This window comes from Ochlerotatus camptorhynchus, unplaced genomic scaffold, assembly GCF_037179485.1.
Source record: "Ochlerotatus camptorhynchus isolate MF236.1 unplaced genomic scaffold, CSIRO-AGI_Acam_v1.1 ptg000203l, whole genome shotgun sequence".
In the NCBI taxonomy this organism is placed as follows: Eukaryota; Metazoa; Arthropoda; class Insecta; order Diptera; family Culicidae; genus Ochlerotatus; species Ochlerotatus camptorhynchus.
In genome coordinates, this window is record NW_027040693.1 from 4,187,239 (window position 1) to 4,212,151 (window position 24,913).

At 41.2% G+C, this 24,913-nt stretch overlaps 2 protein-coding genes across 4 annotated transcripts in view; one reads left to right on the plus strand and one right to left on the minus strand.

Moving 5' to 3' along the window:
- Calx (sodium/calcium exchanger 3) overlaps positions 1 to 24,913 on the plus strand; it is a 771,840-nt gene that overhangs the window by 560,435 nt on the left and 186,492 nt on the right. The window lies entirely within an intron of this gene.
- LOC135702906 (probable cytochrome P450 6a14) lies at positions 20,646 to 22,343 on the minus strand. The gene is made up of 2 exons (XM_065223962.1): positions 21,196 to 22,343; positions 20,646 to 21,129 (listed from the first exon to the last, which is right to left on the minus strand). The coding sequence occupies exons 1-2, from the start codon at positions 22,295 to 22,297 to the stop codon at positions 20,708 to 20,710; spliced, it is 1,524 nt and encodes a 507-aa protein (XP_065080034.1). The 5' UTR covers positions 22,298 to 22,343; the 3' UTR covers positions 20,646 to 20,707.

Here is a 24,913-nt window from a genome sequence, read left to right on the forward strand (position 1 = left end):
CAAATCCGGCCAGAAGATTGTTGGGACGTTGTGGGCTTTCAGGAGAGGAAGCAGCCGCTTCTGGAGGCACTCTTTTATGTACACCTGTCCGTTCATCGTGTCCTGGGTCACGAAAGGTGCACTCCGCTTCCCGCACGTGCAGATGGTTTGCCAAACCAGGAATTTCTTCGCAAATTTGGACATCTTCTGAGTGCGGACATGCTCCGGAACGCTGAACTTATCCTTGGCCGTGAAAAACAGGTTGCCGGGGATCTGTTTGAAGTCGGCCTTCACATATGTTTCGTCGTCCATGATGCAGCTTTCAACTTTCGTCAGCATGTTGAGGTACAACTTCCTGGCACGGGTTTTGGCGGACTTGTTCTGCTTCTCGTCGCGATTAGGGGCCTTTTGTACCTTGAACGTTCGAAGCCCAGCCTTAGTTTTGGCCTTCTGGACAAAACTTCGGCTTAGGTGCAGCTTCTTAGCCACATCCCTAACGGAGGCGTTCGGATTTCGGTTGAAGGCCCCAACTACGCGGTTGTGATTTTTGGTGTTGTACGGAATACTTTTTCCTTCACTTCTGGGCTTCCGATCGGTGGTCCACCGTTCCTCGAACCGCTTAATCACTCGCGACACCGTGGAATTCGCGATTCCCAACGTTTTAGCGATGGAACGATGCGAGAGATCCTTGTTCTCGTGATGAATGCGCAAGATTTTATCACGCACGAGCTGTTCTTTCGACTCCATTTCCGCGAGTTTTGATCACAGGACTTTAAAACTTGCAGGATGTAAATAATGCACTATGAACTAAATCCACCCAAATTTTCATTAAATTCTACCCAACGGTTAAAAAGTTAGAGCAATTTCATAGTGTGGCAATTTCATCTTGGACACCCTTTAGGCTGCATTTGTCCTCAGTTGTCAATGCTACGTCATTGCCGAGAAACATTTTTGACGGCAGTCCAGTTTCCTTCCTCTTAGTATTCACAAACGACCAGAATCCCTTGGGGTGGCATTGCAGATTATGTTGAGTACGAATTACATACCCCTTGTAAAGAAGCTTGTTGTAGTGGCGATAATCATTGCTGGCAATTGAAAAATTTCGCTTGGTAAGGGTACATCGTCGATGAGTGAGAGCACGGAGAGCTCTAGATCGCACTCGTTTCAGGTTGCGGAGAGTAGCGTTAGACCAAGGCGGTTTTCTTGGAGGTTGGCACTTCGGTACTGAAGCACAAACACAGTCGCGCAAAAGGCTATTATATCGAGCGGCTGCTGTATCGATATCAAGGTCATTCAACACATTCCAGTTGATCCGGGACAAGGAACGTCTCAGCAAACGGAAATCGGTCTTCCGGAAATTGAGCCGAGTGGCAGTCATGGTTTCATCAAAACGAATTTGAGATCCGTTCGCGATAGATATATCCAAAGCAGGGTGGAAATTGTCAAGAGGAACGATGACATCAGGCGCTTCAACGACGACACAGTCCAGAAGTGCACTTTCGCTAACAAAAACCAAGTCAAGAAAACGAGACTGGAAATTGGGAACAAGGTTTATCTGGCTCAGTCCATGAAAAGCCGTGCCGTCAACAAGCAAGCGGCTGGCAGGAGTAGTTGAAGATGCAATCGGATCTGGAAACGCATAACCCTGGCCTGAGGGTGACCAGCTAAGCCCAGGCTGATTAAAATCACCAAGCAGAAGAAGCACATCCGTTATATCAGCCATGGACGATGCAAATTCTGTAGCATCCAGATGAAGCTGCATTGTGGTGCAGTCATGTCGACGTTCAGGGGGAATATACACCGCTCCAATGAGGATGTCCCGCGAAGTGAGGCTGACACCTTAACCCAAACCGCTTCAATTGTAGTAAATAGTTCGTTGGAGATTACGCAGGAGGCGAATTCGTTGGAAACAGCGATGAGCACACCACCACCGCGAGTACGAATGCTGTTGGATGAATTACGGTCTAATCTGTAGACAGTAAAAGAGTCACCAAACAGTTGCACTGAATTGATCCTCCCATCGAGCCAAGTTTCCGTGAATACATAAACGTCATATTCCCCGTCAAGCGCAGCCAGATAAACATCGTCCAATTTAGTCATGAGCCCCCTGGTGTTCTGATAGTAGACACGTAAACCGCTAGAGGGTTCGGTGCGAGCCGTGTCAATGATAACTTGTCCAGGATCCGCACGAGAGAACGGTGAACTATCAGGCAGCGAAAGATCACCTGACGTAGAAAGGCTCGAAGTGGTGGCCATAAGCGAAGATGAATTGCCGTAAACGAGTGGTTGGAAGACCCCTTCACCAGGCCCACACACAGGGCCGGGACGACTGCAGGTCGCTGGCGGAAATGGCTCGACTGTGGCGGGGGGCTCGGGGGCTTCCATGATGCCAACGGCAGTGCGTCCCAGTAAACAAACAGAAGTTGATTCATCATAATAGTGTAAGTCGTCAATCTTCGGCAGGACTAGATCAGAGGATCTGAATGCTTCTTCCGGTGAATTTTCTGTGGAGCGTCTCGGCTTCTGGTATGGTGGGGCTGGTATACTGTTAATGTTATCTTCAGACCACAATTGTCGAGGAGCAGACATATACAATGGCACTCTGGAAACCAAGAATTTTTCAGACAGAGCAGTTGTTGCTTGCTGATTATACTTGCCTACAGTTGGAGTTTGGAAGACCCCCTCTCCTAACTCAAACGCAGGGCTGGGACGACTGTTGAACGCTGGCAGCATAGGCTCGACTGCGATGATAGGATCAGGGGCTTCCACAAGGCTAGTTGCAAGTGTGCGTCCGAGTGTCGAGTTGAATAAAGCAGGTTGTGCTTTCATCGGAAATGATCGGCTGTAGGCATAATACATTTCAGGAAGTGGATTGTTCGAAATAATGTCGTACTTGCCTGAGATAGGGTTTTGGAAGACCCCTTCATCAAATCCAAACACAGGACAGGGACGGCTGGAGGTCGCTGGCAGGAATAACTCGACTGTGATGGATGAATTAGGGGCTTCCATAACACATATGGCAGGCGTGCGTCCCGGTGTCCAACATGGGTCAATCACGAAGGAGTTCATTGTTGAAGTTCGACTAGAAGTGATAATCGTTTCAGGGACGGAATTATTCAGAAAGCGATCATACTTGCCTGTGGTTGGATTTTGGAAGACCCCGTTTCCGGACTCAAACACAGGACCGGGACGACTGCAGGTCGATGGCAGGAGAGGCTCGACTGTGATGAGGAGATCAGGGGCTTACAAAATGCTAGTGGCAAGTGAGCGTCCCGGTAATCGGTTGATATAAATGTGTTGTTGAGGTTCAAGTTCCTGACCCGGCAATATCACTCCGTCATAGATGATTGATGACTGGAATTGGCGGACTTTGGAGTTGTTTGCGGTATGTTTATTTGTAACAATCCTTGAGGCTTCCAAAAATTTTCGACTCTGCGGTTGTCCACGAATTTACGAAATAGCATTCCTATAATATAGTTTTGAGAATTCAGGATGAATGAAAGATTGGATATTTTTTAATTAGGGGGAATGTCAGCTTCGGCACTTCTTTCCCTTTTATCGCAACGGGGTTAAATGAAGTGTGTTAATTGTTTGCAGAACAATACATTGGAACATGATGCAAATAAATACCCGCTGATGATAATATTTCCTATCGTTAAACTTTGGATATGTCTTATTCTAATTGTGTTTTTGAATATCAAAGTGTACGGAATTATGATAATCGTACTAGAATTAGCAAAACAATCATAAATACAGTTTTTCTTTTATGTGATCGTCTCACTCCACAATTAGCATTTTACTTACCCTTTGCTTTTGCAGGAAGCATTGATGAAATCTGTGGGTAGGAAGTGATCTGAGCTGTCAAAGACTCGTGCTTATTCCTGCTTACACTACACCAGTGCTACACCGCAAAAACGAAAACGACATAAGCTCAGAGCATGCAATAAGCTTATATGCAATAAGCAATAAGTTTAAATTCGAAGAAGAAGAAGAAGAAGAAGAATTCAAAACAAGCATATAATCTAAAAAATAAATAAGATTTTCTCATCTTTCCTAAAGACACTCTATACATAAGCACCAACAGAAGTGTACACACCTTTCAATATATGAATCTTGGGTATGTTTGGTATAAAAGGTAAAAGGTGGTATAAATGTAAATAAATTTTGAGTGTAAAAAGCGTTCTCTCCACCGCTAGGTGTCACTACCAATTGAAATTTAAATGGCTCCGTTTCTGATTCCCATGTTACCTATCTGTTCTGTGGTCAGAGCCTTGGTCATCAACCGAAGGGGTTACTACACGGGGGAACTCCGGAAGATGGAGTAACTGACGCTGCGCGCGAGCCTTCAAAGACCGCTGGAGTTTTTCTCCCTGCTGTATGTATCTTGGACAATCAGTGAGAGCATGCAGAATTTCCAAACAATAAGGACATTTTAGGGAGGCACGACTAGAACCCTTCGTATGTTTCTCCCCACATTGATCACAGCGTGGCTTGTTACCACAGAAAGCCGCAGTGTACCCTAGTCGATTTCATTTTGTGCAGTTCATTACCTTTGGTACAAACAAGCGCACAGCTAATTGGATCATCCCTATCGCGACGTAATATGGTAGTACTGACCCGGCGAAGGTCATACAAAACGAGTCCGAACGCGTGTAAGTTTTCTTCGTTCCAACGAGGGACACTGAATGCATTTGAAAGCAGTCTTGTATTTTAATTTTCGGAAGGTGAGGGTTCTTGAAGACACCAACCCCGCCTTTCAGGAAATCATCGCGAGTTATACTCGCTTCGGTAACCACTTCCTTGATTTCAACTTCTTTACTTGGAATATACACTCGATATTCCAACAAAAAAATATTGGGGTTGTGTACAAGACACGACCGCAGGGTTGACGTAGACTATGTTAAGCTGTGTAGTGAAATTCTCGTTTTTCTAGATATTGATTTAAGTAACCTATGATTTCAGTCCTATGTACATATTTTGGATTTCCTACTTAGTAAAACCTGGTTAAATTCAGGACCTCATAAAAATGCGAATACATATTCTATTACATTTGGTTCCTAAATAACAATCAGATATGAGTAAGGCTTTCTTCAGGTGATTCATTGAAGCGTCCAACAATGACCGTCATGATAGCTGTTATTCCCTATCACTTCAAGATTTCTAGGACATAAATCTTGGACGGTTGTGACATCACTCATGAAATTGAAACTTCTTGTGTACTAGACTGCAACAAACGTAAAGTTCCAGTTTCTTTGTTATAAGTTTTGTGAGAGCTGATATCTGTACTCTTGAAATTTTTATGTTCTAATGAGATTGATCAGAAATAAGATTTCCTCAGCGATTCAACTTCAAAACGCTAAGCGGAGTGCACAATTTTGCATCAATGTTATGCAACATTTCATAGTTGATCGAGATGATATCAATTAGCCATGAATCCCTCCAATAAGTTCTCGGTACATATTTATCTACCGATGGAACAAATAAAAAAAAATACTAAGGTTGTGTTCCATTTGGCAAATTTTCACTTAAAGGGTGATACGGTCAAAATTTGGTCAATATCAACTTGACGTATTTCTTTCAATTTTGCATTTAAAAAACCTGAACACCCCTCATTTTGAAGGTGTGTGTGTGTGTAGAATGTTGCTCCTATTTTGATTTTGGAATTCACTCTTCAGTTGTCAAAATGCCGTCCAAGCAAGAAGAGCAGCGTATCAAAATTTTGCTCGCGCATCGCGAAAATCCGAGCTACTCGCACGCAAAGTTGGCAAAATCGCTAAAAGTTGCCAAATCAACCGTTACAAATGTAATTAAAGTGTTTGGGGAACGTTTGTCGACAGCCAGGAAGTCTGGATCGGGGGGAAATCGAAAACCGGAAGCCGCTGAGACGACAAAGAGAGTTGCCGGTAGTTTCAAGCGAAACCCTAACCTCTCTCTCCGAGATGCCGCAAATAAGCTGGGTGTATCGTCTACAACCGTGCATCGAGCCAAAAAACGAGCCGGACTATCGACTTACAAGAAGGTAGTGACTCCAAATCGCGATGATAAACAAAATACGACGGCCAAAGCGCGATCCCGGAGGCTGTACACGACGATGCTGATGAAGTTTGACTGCGTGGTAATGGACGACGAAACCTACGTCAAAGCCGACTACAAGCAGCTTCCGGGACAGGAGTTTTATACGGCAAAAGGAAGGGGAAAGGTAGCAGATGTTTTCAAGCACATGTAACTGTCAAAGTTCGCAAAGAAATATCTGGTTTGGCAAGCCATCTGTACCTGTGGCTTGAAAAGCAGCATTTTCATAGCTTCCGGGACTGTCAACCAAGAAATTTACGTGAAAGAGTGTTTGAATAAACGTCTGCTGCCTTTCCTGAAGAAACACGGTTGTTCCGTACTGTTTTGGCCGGATTTGGCATCTTGCCATTACGGTAAAAAGGCCATGGAGTGGTACGCCGCCAACAACGTGCAGGTGGTTCCCAAGGACAAGAACCCTCCCAACACGCCAGAGCTCCGCCCAATGGAGAAATACTGGGCTATTGTCAAGCGGAACCTAAAGAAGACCAAAAAAACTGCTAAGGGTGAGCAGCAGTTCAAGGCAAACTGGCTTTCTGCGGCGAAGAAGGTGGACAAGGTGGCTGTACAAAATCTGATGGCAGGGTCAAGCGTAAGGCCCGGCAATTCGGATTTGGAAAAGCGGAAGCCTAACTGAATATTTTTCCTGAATTTTATACTAATTGAACTTGAAAAAGAAATTTAATTTGATTTTTTAAATAAACGATTTCACCGATTTACACGCGTTTTCCCTTGACCACATTTTGACCGTATCACCCTTTAGATTTGACACTTCGAAAATAAATTAAGATGTTCGAAAATCCCTATTGTTGATCGGCCGATTTTCGAGAAAGCGTGTGTCAAATTGATTCCTTGTCTGTCAGAAATAAGTCTGCTGGAATAGCAGGCTTATTTGAAAATTTTCCATCTGTTAAATTTAAGTAAACAATCACCAAATGGAACACAGCCTTAATAACTTGAGCACAGAATCGTATCTTGTTGTGTTTGTTGTATTAGATGTGAGCTAAAAAACTTCTTTTATCGATATGTGTGCTGAAAATATCTGGGCCGAGTGGATTCAAGGAGAAAGTCGACGAAGAGAATCTTGTCAGTGTTACCTAGGACCTAATGAAATGTTCAGCTTGAATTGTTTCGCTTAGCTGCAGCAATGTAAACAGAAAATCGATGAAGAGAATCCAACATTACAAGTAGGCCCTTTTGAACGCTCACTCTCGAATTTCGGAACCTAGCACTGAAAAAAACTTGACTTTAAATGATCTTTATTTTCTTGTGTTTGTGTGGTTTACATGTATGAATTATCAAGTGACACAGATGCGTCTTTTCAACTTTAGTACATTTGAGATTTTAATTATTATTTACAGTTCCTAGTCCTATCAGGCCTGTTTTTAAAGTATGACCACCTTGGTGGGATTGGTTTGATTTGAATTGGAAAAAGGAGACTACTTATAACTACTATTTACAACTACAACTAACCTACAACTACTATATACTCCTAATCTACTATATACAAATTGCTTATCAAAGCATGTTCTGATAAATTACATTTTTGTGCAAATTTCGTTAATTCTGGAATCTATTTTCGCAATGCCTGCCTCTTCGTGTAAATGTGTTATTCTAGTGTCGAAAGGACGCTCAAGTACCATCCTCAGCACTCTATTCTGAGCGACCTGAATTTTGTTCCTGTTAGTTTGTGCACATGATTCCCACACCGGAGCTGCGTAGAGGATCGCAGGTGCTATGATTTGTTTGTAGACGGCCAGTTTGATCAGCGGATACAGACACCTAACCAAGGCGGAACACTTGATTACGGTTTTCTCCACATGCGAGCGGAATAGGAGCTTTCCGTCAAATAACATCCCGCGATAGGTTACTTCGGTGGACCACTCAACCCTTGTGCCATCCATGATTACAGTACTAGAAGGAGCCGGTTTTAGTTTGGGTGATTGCCGATGGAGGAACATGATTGTTTGTGTTTTGGAAGCATTGATTTTGATTTTCCACATGGTGGCATAATCAGCAAAGGCGTCAAGACATCGTTGGAGCTTGTTTGTTATTTCCCGAGGCATCCTACCCTTGACGGTTATTGCGGTATCATCTGCGAACAGAAAGAACACGCAACCGTCTCCGAGGGGAGGAATGTCCGAAGTGTAGATGCTGTAAAGCAAAGGACCCAACAGACTTCCTTGCGGAACTCCTGCTGGGATGGAGAACGTGTTTGAAAGGCAGCCATTCAACGATACCCTGAACGACCTTTGCTGAAGGTAGTTACGGGTGATTTTAACAAGATGCAAAGGAATGTTGAAGTTACAAAGCTTGTATACAAGTCCATTGTGCCAGACATTGTCAAACACATTATCAACGTCTAACAATTCCATGGCTGTGGACTTGGATACAGCCTTGTTACTTCGGATGTTATTCATCACCCGTACTAGCTGGCTGATGATTGGTGGAGTGCCCCTTCCTGAAACCGAACTGTTCCGGTAGGAGAATGTTTTGCTCCTCGACAAACTTGAGCAAACGATTGAGAATAAGTTTCTCGAACAATTTGCTCAGCGCTGAAAGGAGGCTGATTGGTCTGTAGCTTGAAGCTAGCGTTGGGTCCTTCCCGGGTTTGCGGATAGGTATGATTTTCGCTGTCTTCCAGATACTTGGAAAGCAGTACAGTTCCAAGCATCTGTTGAAGACAGCTGTCAGCAGAGAGTGAACCTTCATGCTGAGATTTTTCAACACTAGGTTGAATATTCCGTCAAACCCGGGGGCCTTCATGTTTTTGGTGCATTTCAGCGCTGAGCAAATCTGTTCCACTGTGATTCTATCCTTCGGAGGGATGGCACAAGGGGAGGAATCAAGGTTGAGTACGCATTGCTCAACCTGAACTTCGAGCGAACTTTGGATGTTGGAGCTAAGCAACTGCGATTTGCCAATATGCTCACCAATCGCATTTGCTTTCTCCTGAGGGGTGATTATGAGCCGATCGTCATCATTTTCATCTTTGAGTGGTGGAATGGGCTTAGGGTGCGTCTTTAAGACCTTGGCAACTTTCCAGAATGGTCTGGAGCGGTCGTCCAGATTCTGGACAAGCCGCCCGAAACTTTCGTTCTGGAGTGAGACCATTCTGGAAGCAATCTCCTTGTTCAGATTGGCCATTTCACGTTTCCTCGCTAGATCTCCAGTCCTCCGAACTGGCGTCTCATTTCTCAGGCGAATCAAAAGTTGGGTGTGGGAATCAATGGCAATAAACTTACCCCTCACAGGAACTCGTCGGACGCACGCCTCGTCAGCCACGGTTATGGCTGACAGAGTGTGGTATTTTATTCCTTTCTTGACGACGACCGCAACACCACCACCCCCCGGGAGCTGGTGCGATCAAGCCGAATAATGTTGTAGTCAGGCAACCAGAAACTGTCGCCGGACTTTAGATGGGTCTCGGTTTGAAGGCCCACGTCGATGCTGTGCTTGCGGAGGAAGTCGGCAAGCTCAATCTGTTTTGCTCTTACAGAGCAAGCATTCCAGGTGACGATAGTTAGCGGTTTAGACGCCATACTGGATAATGAACTTACCGAGCACTTGGATCTGTTCGGGCTTATTGCGGCACTTACGAAGAGCACCGGACATGTTGACGAAAATTTCCATCAGTTCATCCGCTGCGAACAGATCGGGGTTGTTGTTTTGTGCTGTTTGTTGTCTTTGGCCAGCAGAATCACCGGAAGCTTCTTGAGGGGGGGGGGGCGGTTTGCACCCGCGAATTCGCTTGCCTTTGCTGGGGAGCACTAAGAGGCGGAAAATCCTCCGTCCTGAATGCTGGGGTTTTGTCCTTCTTGCGTCCTGGTTGATTGGTGTTTGACGCCTGCTTTCGGATGCGTTTGAAGTCCTCGCGTTTGGAGCACTGTCTGTCGGAACCTTGATGTGCACCACAACAGTTAGCGTATTTTATCGCCACGGCTCCATCCGCAGGGCAGTTGGAAGTGGCGTGTTCTTGAGCGCAGTTGCTGCAGCGTGGCTTGATGTTGCAGTTGCGGGTACCATGCCCAAAATTGAGGCACCTCTGACACTGCGTTACGTCACGATGGCCGCCACGGTATGGCTCCCACCGTACGATGATGGAGTAGATCGATCGGATGGCTTGTAGCGCATTGAGCGTTACCGTCCCTTTCTGGACGTGCACCAGGAAAAGACAATCCGGGTACGTTTTCACGTTTTCGTCTCTCCTTGTCATTCGGAAGACAGCAATTGGGGCTAGCTTGTACCGGTTGATTTCAGCTTCGACCATCTTGGGGTCGAAGTTTAATAGACCCCTGATGACTACCTTGAAGGGCTTCTCACCGGGGATGTCGTGCGTGAAGAATTCCGCCTTGGTATCCTTCAGATAATTCACGGCCACTTCGTACTCCGCTTTCGTTCGCTTGGTGCCGTTTCCTGCCGAGCTTAAACTCAGCTGCAACGCCCAGCGATGAAAGATCGCCAATCAGCGTGTTGAGTGGGACTTGCTTCACCACCAGTGGAGGAAGCTTCATTTTTGCTGCACTCGGGCTGGCAGCAGTTTCGTTGTCGACCAATGACGCTGACGTTCGTCACGGTGGCATCGTCCCGTCCACTCGCACCATCAGACTGGCCTTGATTTTTCTTCCTTTTCTTAGACCGCTTCACCGTGGCTGAGGTGGGATTCCCTACATCGGTGGGAAGAGTAGCGTACCTATTCGAAATAGGTACACTCAAGCTACCCTCACCGCTGTTCTTCTTCTCCGTTTTCTCTCGGAGCCTGCTCCGGGAGCGCTGTCTTCCCATCACACGAAGCGACCGACACTACTGACGACGCGATTAAACTGCGAATGTTTGGAACAAACTAGAAACTTTAGAACAACTCGAAAGAGCGAGCAAAGACCGAACTGTACTGCTTGACGTTCAAGCAGAGAATGTTGATGAGTTGAGGCACATCAGCAGCGCTGTTTTATAACTTTTCTGATTCAAGCAGCACGATGTGCAACCAAATTGTTCTTGGTTATGAGGACTGGGTTAGGGGAGAACGTTTATTTCATGAAAACAGTGATAAAATTATCACTTTTTATTGCCAATTTTTAAAATAGTTTTTTTATGGAAAATTGAAAAAAAATAATTGCAACTGCTTACGAAAGGTGGTATATTCGGATTTTAATTTCATCGATAAATGACAAAGCTTATAGCGTTCAAAAAATTACATCTTTTCGTAACGGTCGCAATTTTAGATTTTCGATTTACCCCCAGTACCTTCCCGTAAGACGTAGTCTACGTCAAAACTGGAACCAGGGATCGTCAGCTGCGCAGCAAGGTGTTGAAGTGCGTTGAAGCCAACCCCGGTGGCTCGAGATGTGGCCAGAAGGTACAACACCAACTTTCAAACGGTGCGGAACATCCTTGCCAGGGAAGGATACAAATCGTACAAAGCCAGTAAACATCCAAACCGGCACATGAAGCAGAATTTCGTGGCCAAAAGCGTGCAAGGCTCTTGTACGACCGTGTTTTGACGAAACACGAGGACTGCACTTTGATCGATGATGAAACATACGTCAAACTCGATTTTAAGCAGCTTCCCGGTCAAAAGTTTTACATCGTGACTGGACGTGGGGATGTGCCGGGAAGATTCAAGTTCGTGTTTGCCGACAAGTTCGCGAAGAAGGCCATGATTTGGCAAGCGATTTGCAGTTGTGGCCTGAAAATGGAACCATTTGTCACATCTTCGACGATAACATCCCAAGTTTACATCGAAGAATGCCTGAAAAAGCGTGTATTGCAGTTCATCCGCAAGCATAGGGGTAAAGTCAACTTTTGGCCCGATTTGGCCAGCTGCAAAGAAAGGAAGCTCATCTCTGCTTCGAAAAGTGAAAAAAAATCAATGTACTTTAGAAAGCCACCTAGCGGTGGAAAGTACGCTTTTTACACGGAAAATATAGTTAGCATTATACCAGTTTTAATGACAGGTATAAGTACAGCTTGACTGCTCTAAAGCGGTTTTATAACAAACGAAATATTTTTCTACCAATACAATTCATTCGTATAGTAACGTATACGGCAAAGTAGAAAACCGAAAATTCCAACACGGGCCAATTAACCACTTCATTCGAGCAGTTAAAATGACGTTTACTACCACTTGAACTTCGTAAGAGAAGAATAAAAAAAAAATCTTCTAGAATAACGAGAAAAGTAGCCGAAATTTGTGTGTTTCATTAAAAAAATAGTAGTAGTAGTTTTGTGAAATTGCTGGTAGAAAGTCACACCAAAACTGCTTGACAAAGTGGTCAATTGATTTTACTCTCGATTTGTATGTAAAACATAACGTCGGACAAAATGCGCTGTATTCGCACAACGTTGTATTTGTACAATCTGTCGAATTGAAATATGCTTATGGCGGTAACCCTCAACGAGTATTGTCATTCCACTTGGAAGCTGTAAGATAAGACTCGCGAAAAAAAATTATTTCTTTTGTTTTATACGTTAAACGCATCATTGGGTGATTACAAACAAGAAAAAAACAAATCGATTTTCACAAGTCTGATTTTCCCGAAGGGCTATTCCCTGCTCTTGATTATTGAATCGAAAATACGAAAGTGAAAAAAAAAACACAAAAATTCATCATTACTCATTACAAAATAAATAAAAAACAATAAAAATGTAAAATTCGAAAAAAATACATAAATATTTGACGAATAAAATAAATACACAAATATTCGCTACTGACAGAAAACTACTAAAAATGCGATAAAACTGCCAAACACAGACAAATGGGAGCTCAAATCACAAAAAAAAATGCATTAAGATATATTATTGACGTTCTTTCACTGCCTGGTAACTTTATAGTACCCATTCATGTGTAGGATTTCTCCCATTTTGTGAAAAACACAATTATGACGGTAAGCTCCAACTCGGATTAACTTTTAATACCGTCCCTGTTTGGATGATTTGCAATTTTTTTTCTTCTAAGAGTCGTGTTGATCAACTCTGATGTCAACATCAAAGCAGCCAGACATTCTTGATCGGGATTTAATCCGAGGATAATAACGGTTGGAGCTCACCACCATAAATGATTAATAAATTGCCTATTAATCAGTATCTGTAATCCACAAATGAGTAAAAATTGTTCATCGATGGATAACCGAGTGCATAACACATACTAATTCATGAGCTCGTTCACGAGCTTATTAATGGAATATGTATGATACAAGAATTTATCAAACTGCATGTAATTTTACTCATCACTGAGTATTTTATAATTAGCGTGTGATTAATGCATTTGTCAAACAGAACGCGAGATAAAACGATAAATAATATCAAAACAACAACATATTTGAGTTGTTGTCCTCGGTTCCAGTATATGTTTCGGATTAACTTTTAATATCGTCCCTGTTTGGAAGATCTGTCAAATTTTGGTTTAAGATAGAACTGATCAACACCGACGTCAACACCAAATCAACCTTACACTCTGGATCGGGATTTAATCCGAGGATAGTACCGGTTGGAGCTTACCGCCATAACTGATTTCAATACATTCATTCAAGAAAAATACACTTTTGTTTTTTTAATGTAGACAAAATAACTTTTCCTATTAAAATACAATATAATACATTATTACACAAAATTAATCCAAAATACACAAGTGAATCGCCTTTCGGATTTACCAGCTTTCAAGTGGTCAACGTCAGTTTGATTTGGTATCGACATTGGTGTAAATCAATACAATCATAAGCAAACATTTAGCAGATTTTCCTAACAGGGCCGGTATTAAAAGTTAATACGAGTTGGAGTTTGCCGCCATTAATGTAGAATTGGGATCTTCTCTCGCTTCTGCTCATACCAAGTTTGAGATCATGGTTACCAATTTGGAATCTGTTAGCTAGCTTTGAAGAAAATATATTTAGTCTAGTCTAGTCTACACATACACAGCCAGTACTTGAAAGAATCCTGGAAAATGATACATCTATCATCTATCATCGATCCAGCCGACCTCAGTCGAAGGACAACAGAGAGCGGTGTGCGGACGTAACCTATACGGAGGGAATGCTGTATTCGCCTAGGTTATAGCGCCCTTGCTCGCTACCATTTTCTTCTAGCGGTTGGGACCTGAGCACTAACTCTTGTCCTAGCCCTATATGGCATATGGTTATAGCGCCATTACTCGCTTTCTGAAAAGAGAAGAAGGGAAGGGAAGGAGAGGAAAAGGACTTGGGAAAAGGAAATGCGGAATTCCTTTCCTCATTAGTATTTGTACTTTTATGAAAACTATATAAATCATTTTTCCTTGGTCAGAGGTATTATTACGACATTTGAATAAGATTGTCTTATCATTTGTTATTAAAAATTTAATGTTATAATGATCAACATAGCTTTGGATTATCCAATATAAATCGGTAACACTGTCCTGCAACCGATGATTTTTCTAATCCGAAAACTAAAAGTTACGAAAAAGCACTTAGGCCTTCATTAAGTTCCACTTTCACGCGACGTTCAATGTTTCGCGGTTTGCTCTTTACGCATTATTCAGGCTATCATAACAAGCTATGACCGTCGTGACGATTGCTTAAGCCCTGGTTAAACAAGTAAACAAAAAATATTAAAATGAAATCACGTTCCCGAAAGCAGTCAACAATGTATCTTAAACCGGATCAAGCGTGCGCCCTATTTTCTAAACATTCCGACGCGTTCCGCCCAATATCTATCAATTACGTTTTTCTACAATAGTAGCCTGGGATAAATCCTAATTTGACCGACACGTGTTTGTTGAAAAATTATATTCTACCTAATATCAGTAGTCAGTAGTCATTAGGAAACCTGTTACTATATTACCACATATGTATCCTTCTTTCATGAATTTGTTTTACGAACATGATCTAACACAACCTTTTTTCCATGACAAAACTATATTCTGATAAAATTGGATCATTGCCTAGACCAACTATTGAAACTAAAGAACAAAACAATTGGCCACGTGTCTGGAATAATATTAACTTAAAGAACCTGAACTCAAATGAAAAATCTATTCTTTATTTACTTTATAATAGGAAAATTGATCACAGAGCTCATTTGTATCGCATAGGTATTGCTGACAACCCTAATTGCTTATCATGCGGATTCCTCGAAGATCGTGAGCAGATATTTTGTAAACGTTTTTCGGTCAATCAGTCATGGAACTATTTTATTAGACATTTACTGAACAGATTTGATCCTCGTTTAATGCGCTTCTTAACCTTTTCCAGTTTGATAGCTCCAACCTTAGAAGAGTTTAGCAGGGATGACAAAATTATGATTCTAAGAAAATTTGTTCAGTTTAGTCAATATATTTTGGAAACAGAACGACATATGATCTCCTTGCCTAGCTTCAAATTCTTCTTAGAAATAAATGCCTGTAATTAGTTTAGAATAGCTTAGCTTGTAAGACATGTTTATATGTTAGGATTAGAATAAAGATTTTATATAAAAAAAAAAACAGACTAATTTTGACACATTTGACTGATGCAATTTTTCATTCGTTCATTTATTGTATGTACTGTATGTATCTACAATCACACTCCTGTCTGGCAGTGGTATTATGCATAAAATCTACCTGTAACCATTTTTTTATGACTGCAAAAAGTTTGAACTCTGGAGTTCGAAGGTGATAGCTCTACCGTATACCCAGCCCATTTCAAGATCGCATGCATCCGAAGATTTTGCTTACAATAAGCCCCGCTCCGGTACAGTATCGATGCTGATAATGTACTGAAACTTTCTATAAAACAGTAGCGCAAAATTTGATTGACGCGTATTTAATGATTTAAAAAAAATATTTACGATAGAATTACTACAAAAATTAAGGAACGAGCTCACCAAATTAGTATCCAGAAAAGAACGGCACGGCTTAACAGGGTTTAACCAATGGGAATCTTTTCTTTCCATGCTGATTTCACGGTCTAAATCACTAACACTGGCACAACACGGTTACTGAATACGTAAAAACTGAACTGGACTATACATTTGGAAATAATTCAAACGAAAATTCTTCCGGATGGCATAGCGCCACCAGCCAAAACGTTGACAGAAGATTATCGCAAAAAATCCCGACAATCCTAGCTTTGAAGAAAATATATTTGTTCCAAAAGTCTGACGGTATCTTTATTTCCAGTTTATGGAAAAATATACATGGAAACATTTTTTACAATGCGATAAAATTTAATTATTACGTTTGAAAAAGAACATTATTTATGTTCAAATTTTAAGGAGGAGGGAGGGGGGTCTGGAAACTGTGACGATCCATACACAATTTTCTGGCTTGACAACTTTCCACTTCCGTGTGAAATTTTTAATGGATCTTACCGAGGGGAAGTCAGCTTTCCTTAGAGTACCTCTTGTATTCAGATTTCTCATAGTTACTCTGGATTAATCTGGTTTGCTGCGAGAACACAAATAACTGAGCATATTGTTTTGGATCCTGACCCTGCAGTTGACAGTCCATCGACGAAAAGAAAGCACTATGAAAACAAAAGTCTAACTACACAAAGAAAACGATCCTATTTCTAGTCTCGGTTCTAAAAGTTTATTATTTTCTCTTGTAAATAACAAAAACAAGATCCAACATAATTCTTAGTTTGAGTGGTGGTAGTAAGAAGATATTTCTAATTAATAATAATAAATTGAAAAGTTAGCAAACGTCTTATAAAATGCTCTACAACCTAGTCTACAACATTAACTGAAGGGTGATTTTTCACAGCGATGAATGTGCTTATGTGTATATTAAAAAATATCAAACGTCGCTTCGACGAAACTCTCAGTACTCCCACGTAAACTAACACCACTTCTCTGATGGTGGTGTTGGTTTGCGTGGAAGGAAGTGGTGAGCGTTTCACCGAATTTTTGTTTGAGTTTTAGTTTAAAAAAGCGGTTTCGTCGTTTTGATGGAAAAGCATTCTTTGTATTCGAATCAATTTGAAATTGCTTTCAGTGTAGAACTGGTTTGACTTTTAAATTTTAAATTGTTTCCAGTGTAAAACTGGTTTGACAGCTGCTGTTCCTGCTGCGCTAGCGGGTATTTTTGTATTTGCATCAGTTATTTTTTTACAAAATGGGACGAAAAATTTGCGCCATTCCCCGCTGTTATAATTCCGCAGCTCAGAATGATATTTCTTTTTATTCTGTCGCAAAACGGTAAGTAATCCGGTAATCCGTTTGCGCAGGCAACACATTCATATTGCTTAAATGTTTTCTAGCAACATTGAAAATCGTGAAAAATAGCTGAAAATTATTAGCAGAGCAGAAATCAGCGAATTGAATTTGTTTGTCTGCTCGGATCATTTCGCCGACGTTGATTTTGTCAATGCATCGATGAAATCACATGGGTAAGTGAAAATAATATAAAGTGAAAATACCACGGATTAATCAAAAGAAATTGCACGCACTATCGGAAACAACTTGATATGCCATAGAGATTGCTGACGTTTATCGTACACACACTAGGTAGCGTATACGTATACGAGAAATGTTTTCATCGGGAAAAAATCTTTCAGAGCTAAAAATTTTCCCGATGAAAACAAATTACTAACACAATCATACTTTAGCAATCTCTATGTTTATTTATTAGTGATGACAGGTGGAATCTGGTATAATTTATTTTATTCAAGATAAATACAGATCGTTCCGTTTATTCCGATCAAAGTGAAATCAATGTATGCTGTGCAGTGTGTGTGTTGAACACGCAGTTGTTAAACAATAAACATTAAAAGTTTATCTCATCCTCAACTTTATAAGGCGGCGTCCATTTATAACATAACGCTAAAAATAAAAATATTCTACCTCCTCCTCCTAGAAAATTAACATCGCTCATAAGCTTCTTCAGTGGTCTTATTGCACCTAACCCGCATAAACGCGAACCATACCTTGACCTTACCGAAAATGGTTACAAATTGTTTATAATCCCTGCTAAACTTTAACTGAAATGGTTATGGAACTTTACATGATCGTTTGTGTGATAAAGTTTTAACCTTATGTATTATGGTTTTTTGGAAGTGAACCTTACAAATAATGGGTTGTTAAGAACCATTACCATTCAAAATTCTTGTTTTCTCCATACATTTTCTGAAAGAATACTATATTAGAACCTTTTTACTTATGGTTTGAGAATTTTAATGGTAATGGTTATGGTAGTCAGTAAGGTTCATGGATGGTTTTGTATTGTCGGTCAACTTTACGTGGAATATATCGCGAATTGGTAATCATTAATTTACAGGTTAGATCTAACGGAAGAACTTATATGTCTAACACCTGGAAGGTAATGGTCATGAGAACAACTTTATTGAAGACACTGATTTGAGATATGGTCAATATTACAAGATATTGCACAATAACGAAACTCACACATAGCAACGTGTAGTGTAAAAATTCAGCTACCAATAATTCAATAATGGTGACAATGATTCAATAATATATAAATACATAAATCAATTTTATCACCTCCCTTCCCTCGGTCTATGATTTAGTGAGCTACTTGGACGAATGCAGTATCTTTGTATAAAACATTTCAATACGATCGATTTTCTTCACAATTTTTTTATATCGTTGCAAAAACATTCACTGTTGTGATTGTTATTATATGTGGTAGATATGTAATACATTACATCTTTTAGAGCCTCCCTTAGATGTATTCATACTATTTCTGCTACATAGTTTGATAAAGGAGCTTATGGAGAATAGCAACCGCATCAAGTAATATGTTTGCCACTGAATTATTAACGAAAGACGAAGTCGATGAAGAGAATAAATCAAAATCACTTGCACCCCGTTGCCTCTAATCCCCTCATTTGAGAGCAAGCGTAAACTTCTAGTTGGGGCATAATAGCCAAAGAAGAAAAAGAAGAAGATTACATTTTTTTCTTTAAACCATTTGGCACAAATAGCATGAAGCATGTTTGCAAAACTGTGGTTACTCAATTAGAATATCGAATGAATCCTGAAATTAATAGATAAATGCAGACAGGACCTCTTGAAATGTTAATCTAGATATGGCCAGCATATGCATAAATACAAAAACTTGTTTGTACAAATTTTTGTGAGCTTTAAAACAACAGTTCGTATTAAGCAGGATGAACTGTTACGCTAACGGTCATTTCAAAACGTAGTCAGAAATTATACCGTTTATGTCAGATTAAGCTGGCATAAACGAACACGCTAAATATAAAATGATTGAAGGAAGAAAAAATCGATGTTGATTTTTCAATCGTCAGAGTAAACACTTTCTGAATCAGCGTTTGTATGAAGTTGCTATTCCTTTCTTTGCCAGCTGCCACTACTCTATGGTGGTTCTGGAATGATATGCTGCCAACAAGATCGATTTTGTCCCCAACCTAATGAATCCTCCGAATTGCCCGGAATTTCGAACAATCGAAAAATACTGGCCAATTTCAAAGCAGCGACTTAGACGAAGTCAATGACATTCAGCTAATGCTGGCCTAAGTTCGAGATTTCGTTCGAATTGGAGAAATGTAACCATCTAATGCTGTAACATTGAAGTTTTAATAAAAGTTCTGTAAAGCAACCATGAATGGACTATTTTAACTTATTTAATTACGAATTGCAGGTCTTTTTTTGCGTACCAATTGTTTTTAGTCATCCTACAGAAAATATATCAACATCATGTTTCACGGGAAGGTTTGAGTGGTACAAAACGTCATTTTTAACTGCTCGAATGATGTGATCCATTTTCCGATTCTCTCGTACTTTTACACTCCTATTCTGTGCTATCACTTCAAATCTCACTATTCACTCTCAAATTAAAAGTGATACTGCAAATGTAATCGATACAGAAGATTATTAGTTATGCACCATGTCTGATTGAAATAAATATCATGATGATAGGGATGAAAAATCAGATTGATGGCTGACTTGCAACATACCATAGGCAAAATTACAGAGTAGTAATAGGGTAGATAACTACCACGAGATAAGCGCCTATTTTTAGCAGAGACCATCGAATATATCAATGATTTCGATGTGATCGAATCAATCATACGTTTGGTGCGATACCTGCAATACCAAGTCGATAAGAACGATTTACTCCACGCACATTTATGAATAACACACCATGCTAATCAATTTTTCCTGCCTTGATCCGTATGACAAATAGTAATACATTTGTGACTATTTTTTCAAAACAAATAGTACTCGTGGAAAGGTAAATGAATGTACTTAGTATGCAGTAAATTAAATCTAAAGTCTGCTTGCTTCTGATTGCGAAATGGTAATTCTAATTCATTAAATTTGCCACATCTGACAGCCCTATCAGCGATGTTCAAGTTCAGCAAGGACGCCGTTGTATCCGATTATTATAGCTAGTAACCATGATGGCGCCGCAAAAAGAGAGTTTCCTTTGCATTTTCGATCTAAACATAGGATCAAAGCCGTTCCTACGGTACTAAGGCTGTGAACGAATTGCCGGGTTATCGATCCACCGGTTTCCGAGCAGAACTCAGCCACGATTGTCAAAATCCAACTTCTTGTCTGTCAGAAATAACCACGCTGACCAGCTAGCATCGCTTGCGTCTGACTGTGTGGTGAAAACAGCATAAATGCAAATCGTTGCAAAATATACTGAACTGAAAAAAATACTCTCCATGATTGATGAGCGGTTGTAAACATGTATTTCCGATAGCATTCGACCCGCTTCTCAAAGCTGAATTGGATCAATCTTGAGATACATCCCCGTCTGTGCGGTCAGCACAAACGTCTTCGTGTCAAAGCGCAACTGGTCCGGTGTGTTCGCCCGAGGCGAAAATCGGAAGTTTCTCAGCAGCGTAACCAGCCCGATCTTGGTCTGCATCAGCCCGAATCGCATCCCGATGCAAACGCGTGGTCCTTCACCGAACGGCAGGTACGCGTACGGATGCCGAGACTTTACCACGTCCGGTAGAAACCGATCCGGATCGAAGCGTTCCGGGCTGGGGAAGTAGCCTGGATCGTGATGCATCGAGTGTATCGGGATTTGGAAGAGAGTCCCCGGCGGGATGGTAAACTTCAAGCCCTCCGGTGTGTACGGTGAGTTGGACATCCGGAAGAGATTGTCCACCGGGGAGTATTTGCGAAGGGTTTCTGAAACAAGATGTTGGTGCTATTCATTTTTCAAACCACATAAAATTACAAATTCGCCGAACCTACCACTGACAACCCGGTCCAAATAATCCATGCTATGCAACGTTTCGTACGTCACTTCTCCGCCATCCTTCGCAATCGATTCTTCAATCTCCTGCCTCAGCCTTTCCTGCACGTCAGGATTCGCCGCCAGCTCGTACAGACAAAAGTTGATCGTCGTCGAGGACGTCTCGAAGCCGGCGGTGAAAAATACGAAACACTGTGCCGCGATCTCGTTCAGCGTGATTCCCTCGCCACCCGAATTAGCCTCGTTGCTGAGCTTTCCCTTGTTATTTATCTCCATCAAGAGATTCATAAAATCATTCCGTTTCACGCCGTTCTCTTCCCTGTAGTGCACCGTATTCCGCGCAAGGTCCGTGAAAAACTTTTCCACATCATCATCGATGACCTTCAGCTTCACCATCTTTGAAAACCGCTTGTAGCTTCCACCGATGAAAAACTTCAGGAACCTCACCGGATCAAACCTGTTCGCTTTGAGGCCCATTAACCGAAACTCCGAACTGGGATTCCTTATCGAATCGCACTCAACCCCGAAAGCCACATTGCCAATCACATCGATCGTAAACCGCTGCAGCATATTCTTCAACTCTATGTCCTCCCGGTGGCAGTTCTCCGCCAGAAAATCCCTCATCCGCTCCGCCACATTCAGCACTGCACCGAACATGTACTTCATCTTTCCGGAGGTGAACGTCGGTGACATTTTCTGGCGCATCGCCTTCCATGCAGCACCCTCCAGGCTGAATAAACTAGCACTCAGTGGATCTCCGACCGGATCCACGAACATTCCACGGTCGTGGAACTTCTGGAAGTCCTTCACCAGGATGCTTTTGCTGATTTCCGGATCCATAACCAGAATCGCCGGTTGAAAGAAGTTCATGATACCGCCCAGCTTGAGGCCACGCCCCTTGAACTCCCAGTACAGCCTTTGGAGGATGGTGCAGCTGTGCTCCTGCTTAAATATTCCTCGGACATTTCCGAACAGCAGATGAGGGTTTGCCGCTGCTGGGACACCCAAACGGGACCATTGTTGCTGCTGGCGTCGCAGGAAGTAGTACGCCAGTGCCGAAAGGCATACGAAAGTTGTGAGAAGAAGAGTTATAAGATCCATTGCAGCTTCTGCTGCTGCTGCTGCTGCTTCCACTTCCTTGTTTGGAGATCAGATGGAAACTGAACTGTAGACACGATACTGAATGATTTTATTGCAGAATGATTAGCAAAAGCGAAATCTTCCACGCGCCAGCTGATAAGAAACAGGTGATGGCGGTTTCGCGTTAAGTCATTGTTTAAATGTCGAGTCATGTTGTAAACAGTTGAGCGGCTTCATCATAATAGCAAGCAATAAGTAATTATTGAAAGATTAGATTTTCACCGCAACTGCACAGTGGTTGAAGATGAAAACTTAGATGGAAAAAAGAACGCTTTAAACTAATTACGACACCAATTTGATGACTTCAGTTGAGCACAACAATAATTCTGCATGCAGAACTGTCATCAGATTGCTCAATGCACGCAGTGCGCTGATATTCTGGAATCCACAAAGCTAAAAACAGTCAAACACAAATCGACGCTTTGTGTGGATTGCGCTAATTTATTTAAATAGAAAAAAAATGTGCGAAGCATATAGAAGAACCACACTCGTTTTGTCGAGTGTTGACGAAGCATGCTAAAATTTGCTCTGCAAACGCTTCGGGGAGCATACTTAGGTTGGCAGTCAATGACCAAAATAAAATCATAAAAAGGGTGGTGCTATCAAAACATGACGTGTTAAGTTTATTCTAGACGTGAGACAGTATTACCTTTTTGGGAATGATTTTTTTTTTTAGGTTTTTTTGTTTTATTTTATTCTATTCAATATATACTATATAGTTCCCTTTTAGCTCGATAATTTTATTCCAGCGATTTTCCAACTTTATAATCCCGTTCGAAAAGTAATTTTCCGGAAGATCTGCAAAATACTCCGCCGCGGCGTCGATGATTTCCTCACGTGAGCTGAATTTTTTATTCATGAGCCATCTTTTGAGGTTTGAGAAGAGATACTAAAGAAGAGGTACCAAAATCGGACGAATACGTTGAATGCAGAAGCAATTGAAGCCGTAAGTCATTGATTTTAGCCATGATTGCAATGCTGTTGTGCGTCGGCGCATTGTCTTGCAAAAAAAAAATAGCTTCATGTGAGACGGTTTTGCAGCGATTTCGGCCTTCAATCGCTCCAATAATGCACAGTAATGCTCGCTGTTGATGTTTTTTTTCTTTTTCGAGGTAGTCCACGAAGAGTATGTCATGACAATACCAGAAAACCGACGCCATAACCTTTCCGACCCATCGAGCCTCCCTCGGCCGCTTCGGAGCACTCATGCCGGCTTCAGTCCATTTCCGGGCACTCATTCTGTTCTCTGGGGTGTAATAGTGGATTCAAGTTTCATCAACAGCTACAAATTGACCGCCCGATTCCGCATCAGCAAATCCAAACACTTTCGAAGTGCTCTCGCGTTCTTGTTTTGCCCAGACAACCAGAAGTCGTATAATAATGTACAGACAGTATCGTAAATTGCTACAGTTTAAGTAAAAATCGCATATTAGAATGGCATACCTCGCATTATGTTTAAGTTAAATCGTATAGAATGCAAATTTCCGACTTATATGCGATGACTCATTTTTCCGTCGTACTGTATCACAAATTTAATCGGATTACATCGTAAGACTTTTCAAAATGGATTTGTTATTACAGATCAAATCGCATATGATGTTAAATCAACTCGTTTAAAATTAAATGAAAATATGCACGTACATGGCCTCCACTTTTGTACGTATAAGCCATTTCTTTGCATTCTATACGACTTGTTTGTTTGTATATATGTTTGTATATCACGAAAACAACTTTAAATATACGTGCATTCTGGTTGTCTGGGTGGTCAGAAGTGACCTTGCGCGGCACCCAGCGGCAGGATAACTTTTTCATATGTAGACATTTGCCCAAGATATGGCGTGTGCGTTCAGTACTAATCTCTACTAATCTACTAAAAAATAATGTTTTATGAGAGAACAAAAATCGTTTTTATCCATACTCAACATGATGCCACACACGCCAACAATAAGCTGTCAAAACAAAACTAAAAACAGTATCACTCTGAAATTTGGCATGTCTGCCTAAATATGATCGGGCTACAAGGCACCATAACTTTTTTGCAATAGCAGCGCATTCTGGCGGTCAAGGAAGTTACTTCTCACCCCACCTAGTATTGTCAAATGTGGTTGGATTTTTCTGTCCTAGGAAAATATTCAATTTGCCTCACAGTGTTACATATGTTTTAGCAACTGTGTAATTACTATTTTAAATAATCTTTTTCTAGTTTTACTGAGGGTGGCTATCAACGAAACAGTTTCCAGTTTATTAATTCTCTATTCATTATTATTCATTGTTGGTTTTTAATCTGAATTCTATTTTAGTTTATCTATTTGTCAAAGCTCATTCGTAATAACATCACGGAGCCGACATTCTATTTCTGATTTACAAAATTACTTAATTGAAACTAGTAGAACAGGGTCCGATTACTCGAGCCTTGCTCTACTCTAAATTTTGATTATTGTTGTTTATCCTTTATTCTCAATTCTTTATTATTTTTCTATGTAGGTATTATTTTCTAAGAATTCCATGTTTTTTGTTCATTCTTCGATCGTCATTTTTCATTTTAAGTCGTGTGTCAAGTCCTCAATAATAATTATT